Below are 7601 nucleotides of genomic sequence, written 5' to 3'. Positions count from 1 at the left end.
TAGGTAAAAGCATTGTTTGCTCTGTTTGCTTATCAGGGGAGCCTGTTTGTTAATTTTGCCTGTTGCATGTGTCCATGTGTGATTTATCTGGTCTGAGGGAGTGTCCCTACTGTATCCAATAGGGGAGCCTGTTGGACAGTGGAGGAAACCCAGTCAGTAACACACAGGCTTTTATGACTATCCCAGTGGGTTGGCACAACAGTGGTGTATCCTGGGATATGTTATAAAAGCCACGGGCACATGTGACAGGGTGTCTTTGGGCAGGAAGCCAAGTCCCAGGAGGAGGGTGACGGCTGTCTCTCCTCCTGTTAGCAAGGAAGGTGGTCACAGGCAGCTGGCCTAGTGGACCAAATGTGTGATGCTGAGCCAGGAGGTCCAGGATACTGAGAAGTGGAGCTGAAGGCAGAGCAACCCAGGGAAAAACAGTGTCCGTGAGTAACAGGAAGCTTGCCAGGGGTCTGCCCAGTTAGGGGACCACTCCAGTGGAGAGTCAGTGGACAATTGGCTAGCATGCATGGGAAGTAAGAAAGGGGGGTCCAAGTTAGGACCCTGAAGAGGAGTTTATTCAGAAACATATCTTCCACTTCACTTCAGTGGAAAGGTGAAGCAGCGGCCTTGCCGCACACGCGACAGTCAGTTGTCCTCAGAAATTTTGCATAGTTCAATTTGGAGTATCCCACTCATCCCTTCTCCCATCCAAGTTCTAAAATAAAACACAAAAAAACAAATCCCCTGCACTGCTCATTGTCTGAGCCAAGCGATAAAGTGATACATTTTACAAACTGTTGCTATGGGTAACCCAGGGGAATTCAATCTCAGCAGCTCCCTAGGGGGCAGTGCTACACTCCTCATTGGCTCACTGACTTTGATTGACAGCAACAGGAGCCAATGGCACTTTGCTGCTGTCTCAGCCATTGAGGAGGGAGAGTCCCGGACAGCCAAGTTTTTCGTGCAAAATCACTGGATTGAGATGGTGCTCAGGTAAGTATTAGGGGGGCTGCACCCAGAAGGCTTTTTATCTTAATGCATAGAATTGGACTGGTCCCTGCTGAACCGGCCAAATTTTAATCTGCCTATGGCCGGCCTGAAAAAACACCATTATAGGCCTACGAATTTAGGTCTTTTCAGAAGTTTGCAGATCAATTAAGTATTTTAATCAGTCAGGTCCTCTCTTTGCATCTCAATTCAAGCAGTTTACATTCACAAGGCCATAGCAGCCCGCAGACAGATTAACAAAAGCCATTGTATACCTTTTACCACCTTTTCTCTTATCAATGTTTTGCATAGTGTGCTTATGTGGTCTGTGTCTGGAAGCTATTAAACAACCAATGTCTCTGCCCATCTACTTATTCGTGTTAGATTCCTCATCTTATTCCTGATGTTGTAAAGATCACTTTGGTGTAGCTAAAACTGATCATACACCAATCAAAATGTGTCCCGTTCCTGCTAGAACTTTGACCGGTGTGTGATGAGACATATTGGAAAATTTTCCATAAATTGGTGACTAAAGTCAATAAGTGGTGGGTGCTGTTGTTAAAATACAGTGTCCTGGTGGGGGAGATTCCTCCATCCACCTTGTCTGTGTTAGGGCTGGCTGTACACATTGGAACAGTGCTGATCATACCCTGACATGGCTGATAGGGCCACACACAATGTTTGGAGCATGTACAATATTTAAAGCGGAGTTCCTGCCACCTGTCAAAAAATAAATAAAAGTCAGCAATTACAAAAACAGTAAAAAAAAAACAGCCACTCACCTGTCCCACGACCCAGTGGGGCACTCAGCCCAGCCATCTTCATCCTCTGTCCTCTCTCGGCAGCGCAGGCATCTTCACTGTGGGCACCCGACTGCGACAGATTGCGGCTTCACAGCCGGGTCCCCACTGCGCATGCGCATTATGAATGGTGGATGCAGTCTTCTGGGACCTGTCAGTGTCCCAGAAGACTGCAGGGGGAGGGAGGGAGGAGAACCTCCATTGCCGAGCAAGCGCCAAGCAAGTGGTAAGCAGGTCCCTGTCACAATTGGGTACCTGTCCCCCCCCCCTTCCCCGCTCCTCAAAATTGCAGATTGTGAAAGAGGAGCGGGGGATGAGTCCTTAAAGATGAACTTCCCCTTTTGGGTGGAGTTCCACTTTAAAACAGAGTTCCAGCCGTTTCTGTGTTTATTAAAAGTCAGCAGCTACAAAAAGTGTATCTGCTGACTTTTAATAAACACACACTCACCTGTCCCACGGTCCAGTGATGCGGCCTCCTAAAGCCTCGCTTCTCTCCCCTCCACGGCACCGGCATCACTAGTATGGGCACTCAGCTTCGCAGCCGGTGCGCACTGCACATGCGTGAGTCGCTCTGCGCATCCTGAGTAGCCAGGCGATCTTCTGGGACATGTGACCTGTCCCAAAAAATTGCAGGGAGGGAGGGGGAGAGGAGAACTTTACACTCGAGCTGCCTAGGCTTAGGCCACAGCAGAAGTGGGAGTGGGTACCTGTCAAAACTAAGCACATACAGTACGTAATCCTGCACTTGCGGGTATCACCGGCGGCTTGCTCCTGCTGTGGATCTACATAGCAGAAGCTTATCGGCGGGTCCCATGAACCGGATGTCCCCCGGCACCTGCTGATCATTCTGTTCACAGGCAAAAATGGCGTTCTGCCTATGTAAACAAGGCAGATTGCCGTTCTGTCAGTACAGAAGGCAAGGATCCTGTGTTCCTGTAAAGCCATGCCATGCCATGTGTCCATGCCTTCCACTAGTAAAAGCACCTACCGCACTACACTGAAACACCAGCTAGGCACCCAGTTAACCCTTTGATCGCCCCTGATGTTAACCCCTTCCCAACCAGTGTCATTAGTACAGTGACAGTGCATATTTTTAGCATTGATTAGTGTATTAGTGTCACTGGTCCCAAAAAAATGTCAAAAGTGTCAGTTGGGTGTCCAATTTGTCTGCGCAATGTTGCAGTTCTGTTATAAGTCGTTTAACTGAAAAACTTGAAAAATAAATAAATAAAAATTCCTTAAAGTGGTTGTATCCCCTGTATAAAAACAAAAAACAAAAAACTGCAGGACAATGGCATCATGTGCTAGTATGGATCATATACTAGCACATTATGAAATACTTACCTAAGAAGGAAGCCCCCACACGGTCACCCGGACACAGCTGAGGGAGCTGACATGTTCCCTTGGCGTCTCATTCGGGTTCGGCGGCTCCGGCGGTGTGAGTGGCCGGAGCCGCGATGACGTCACTCCCACGCTTGTGCGCAGGAGTTCACTTTCCGGAAAGGAGCCGGCAAGGAGCTCTGAAGGTCTGGCAAGATACACCGGACCTTCAGAGCGCATGCGCCGCTGGTGTCAGTGGCAGCATGCAGGGTAAATATCTCATAAACTGTATGGGTGTAGGAGATATTAATTTTACCTACAGGTAAGCCTTATTATAGGATTACCTGTAGGTAAAAATTAAAAAGCGGAGTATACTACCTCTTTAAATATATCCCATAGTTTGTAGACGCTATACCTTTTGCGCAAACCAATCAATGATAAAGAAATTTGATTTTTTATTGGATATGTTTTATAGCAGAAATTCATAATTGTTGTTCCTTTTTTTGTTTATAGAGCAAAATATAGATTACACAGAGGTGATCAAATACCAGCAAAAGAAAGCTCTATTTGTGGGGGGAAAAAAGGGCATGAAGTTTACTTGGGTGCAGTGTCACACGACTGCGCAATTGTCAGTTAAAGTAACTCATTGCCGTGTCGCAAAAAATAGCCTGGTCATTAAGGGGAATAAATCTTTCAGAGATAAAGTGGATATACTGTATATACACATTTTTGGTCACGCCATGCACTATAATGTTGCCTATGCAAACAAGGATCTGATTGAGCAAGAATTGTACAATATGAATACATTGATGTGTCACTGATTTTGAACAAAACCGATCAATTGCATTAAAATGATTCTGATCTGAGCGGAAAAATCCGATCCTAGGAATGTAGAATGAATGATATGATTGTTAAGTAAATGGAGGATCAATCGATCTTTTCGATCTTCCAATCATATTTTACTCTGGACAGTAAATCTTTCGACAATGATTGTATATAATCTCTTTTAATGTATGGCTGCCCTAAATTCAATGAAGTGTTAATGATGTGATTGTTCTGTTTTAGGTGCATGGTATCATTTTATAAGTGTATACTTTTATTAGTATGTATGATGTTTTAGCTCATCATTTTATAGTATCCATATAGCTGTAACAATAAATAAATGTTAGTTAGCATGTTAGTTCATTAACCCTATTAACTCAATAATACTATTTTATATTAATAGAAGAGTATACATTGATCGGTTTATTGTCTGGCCCCAGTATTATAATAAATACGGCACAGCACTTCCAGGTACCGCCTGTGGGCGGTGTTTCCTTTGTGTTGGTCGCTCAGATATTCTTGTCCTTATCTGATTGGTCGCGCCATCTTATTCTGTACCTTTATTGGCCCTTGATAACATCAATCACCCACCTAATACGGGGTTGACGCCTCCGTTCGCTTCACCATTGGTTCCTGGAGTTATCAAACAAACCGAGCTCCGCCCGCATTCCTGAACTTCCCAGCTGCTTTATCCCCTGGGGCATTAGGGACACGCTTATTGGCTGAGACGCACGAAGCCTGGCGCAAAGGGAAAGACGATTGGTGGAGGTAGAGGAGAGGGCGTGTTTGGAGAGCAGTAGGGGCGGGGGCTGGTTTAGACTGTCAGTCTGATCGTGGACAGTAGAGACGGAGGATATTTGGGCTGTGTGCTCAATATTATTACCCTGACCTCCCACAGGACCCCATAGACGTCTATACAGGAGAGAAGCCACTCACATCGCTCTTATTCCCCCTCATCCTCATAGCAGCACTGCCCTCTCTGCACAGATACATCCTGCAAGACTTGGCCCTTCAAATCTGCAACTTGCTGACTTCACATTGAGTCCCTTTAAACTTTTCTGATCAGCTGATTCCATTGCTTTGGGGGTCTGCTGGATTTTATTGTCAGACTAATTTCACCTCTTTGCCCAGAAATCCAAATTTATTTTTCGCTGCTTTTGAATAACGGACAGAAAATGGAGATATTGGAAAGCGGAGACCCCGTCATCCAATGGGATCGCAAGCTGAGCGAGCTGTCCGAGGTGGCCGAGAGCGACTCGCTGTACAATACGGTGAGGTGATCAGAATTTGTTAAAAATCACCATTTATATATATATATTACACACCAACGTGAAGTATGAGCAAGCGTATTCTGCCGCCAACGCAACCGCGACAAAAATGTGCTAACCTCCATTGACGCAAAGAGCGGCGGAAGTGCTGCAGGACGTCAAATTTTAAGATTGGATGATCGTTAATGGGTGGTTTTAGTGGCATGAACGCGTTACCAAAATTTGCAGTTATAGCAGCGCATACTTGCGATTGGTTGCACAAATTTGGAGCATCGTGCAATCGTTGGCGATTAATCACAACTTTGCTTCATTGTTTTCTATGTGTCACTAACTATCGATTGTAGGCAATTTTAGTAGCATGATCACACTGCTAAAATTAAACCGTGGTCACCTGCGATTAATCGCGCTGCTGCCGATTACGGTTGATCGCACAAATCTGGTCTATTGTGCAATCTTTAACGATTAATCAGTACTAACCTCTGTGCTCCCTATGTGTAGCGATCAATCATTTAGCGCGATTGATTATTTGTGGGTGGTTTAATAGGGCAATCACACTACCAAAAATTCACCCCACGTGTGTCCAACCTAACACCATATGCAGGTCTACTGTTCTCATCTAGATCTGCCCTTATCCCATTTGTAGCCCAGACGCGTTTCGTCTCAGTGTTTGTTATTTGCGCACCACATCTGTTGGTAGTTCTGTCTAAGTGCCTGCTACTCATCTGTTTACATGTTACTTTGTATATTATGTAATGTAGTTCTTTATATACATTTCCTTTTGATCAGCCCCTGAATAATATATATATAATTTATAATAAAGAGATTAATATTCATATTTTATTATTATGACACATAATAGGACCATTATGAATTCTACTGTGCTTTAAAGTGAGAAGATTGACAGCTGTTCCAATTTCTGAGGATTCCTTTTGCATTTGCCTTTTGTGCTGTCTGGGTCCCGTCTTTCTTTTGCCTTTTTTTTTTTTATTTATTTTTTTTGTGTTAACTCTGAATTCCGTTGTTCCATCTGGAATAACTGAAGTGGGAGGAGCTATAACTGTAACAAACTTTAACAAACCACTGGCGTTCCTAGTAAGGGTATAAAAGGAGCCAATTACATTCCAGGATTTCCCAGTCTTATTCGCCTCGTCTTCTACTTGATCTCATCCTTAAAGGGGGCCCCCGCTCAGAGTTTACAGATGTTGCGCCTGGAAGAAAGCCAGCGATTGTTACCGGCTGTGATTAGGAGGGGGTGGGGGGGAAGTCGTGAAGGATTTGAAAAGTAGAACTCTTTGCATTTAAACTCCAAATGTTTCCAAGTGTTACATTTGTAAAAATGTGGATTTTGAAAAGTGGAGACAAAGTATTTAGAAAGCAATGACAAAAGCACAGGGGTTGATTTACTAAAATTGGAGAGTGCAAAATCTGGCGCAGCTGTGCATAGTAGCCAATCCGCTTCTAACTACAGCTTGTACAGTAAAGCCCCGTACACACGTACCGATTGTCGGCCATAAATATTCGGCCGATGACCGATCGGCCGATTGTAGGCTTGTTAGTATGATGCTTCCGACTGCCGACAGCGCATTTTCGGCCGAACAGAATCTGTCGTGCAGACTTTAAAATTTTTGTTGTCCGTTACCAGAACGGCCGATTGTTCGCCAGTCAGTACAGATTTCGGCCGACAGACAGCCGATTAGCAAGACTGGGCATGCTCAGAAAAGAAAAAAGACAAGGAAAGTTAACCATCACATGACATCACTTCTGCAGTCGGCTGTTGTTGGCCGACAAAATTCGTGTGCAGTCTTTTGCAGTTTTCAACAGACACGACAGCCCTGGACAAAAGACGGCCGATCGTTCGGCCGACGATCAGTACGTGTGTACGGGGCTTTAGGGTCCTTTCACACGGGCTTTCCGTCCGGTGGACTCTGTTTTGCTCAGCAGGGATCGATCCGCTGAGCAGGCGGATGGCAGCTCCGTCTCCGCTTACTTTGCAGAGACAGACCTGTCAAAGCCCCACTCTCCTCTATGGGAGATCTAATGAAAATGGACCGCCTGTCCAATCCTCCAGACAGATGGAAAATAGTGTTCCATCCGTCTGGATTTTACGGATCGGATCAGATAGCAGTGGGTGTCAGTGGATATGTCACCCCTGACATCCGCTGCCCCATAGGGATGAATGGAGCATCCGATCAGGTCCGCCTAAAAAACTGACAGGCAGACCTGATCGGAAAGCCCGTGTGAAAGGGGCCTTAAGCTTTGGTAATAAAACCTGGAAGTTGATTGGTTTCTATGCAGAGCTTCACCAGATCTTGCACTCTTCAGTGTTAATAACCCATACAATGACAGAAAATGGTTTAAACTCACCAGATTCCAGTAATGGCGGTTGGTTGCAGTGAATGGGCTCACTACGGTATAT

The 7601-nt window shown here is 45.2% G+C and overlaps 1 protein-coding gene across 1 annotated transcript in view; it reads left to right on the top strand.

Annotated features, from left to right (window-relative positions):
- The first annotated feature begins 4733 nt into the window (after positions 1–4733).
- Positions 4734–7601, top strand: part of CREB3L2 (cAMP responsive element binding protein 3 like 2) — a 114374-nt gene continuing 111506 nt past the window's right edge. Inside the window, exon 1 of the mRNA XM_082255072.1 lies at positions 4734–5188. Within this exon, the coding sequence (XP_082111198.1) occupies positions 5093–5188 (96 nt within the window). The 5' untranslated portion in view covers positions 4734–5092. The remainder of the gene's footprint in view (positions 5189–7601) is intronic.

Source organism: Pelophylax lessonae (genome assembly GCF_965119305.1).
Source record: "Pelophylax lessonae genome assembly, chromosome: 4".
NCBI classification, from domain to species: Eukaryota; Metazoa; Chordata; class Amphibia; order Anura; family Ranidae; genus Pelophylax; species Pelophylax lessonae.
This window is presented reverse-complemented; position numbering and strand designations above follow the sequence as displayed.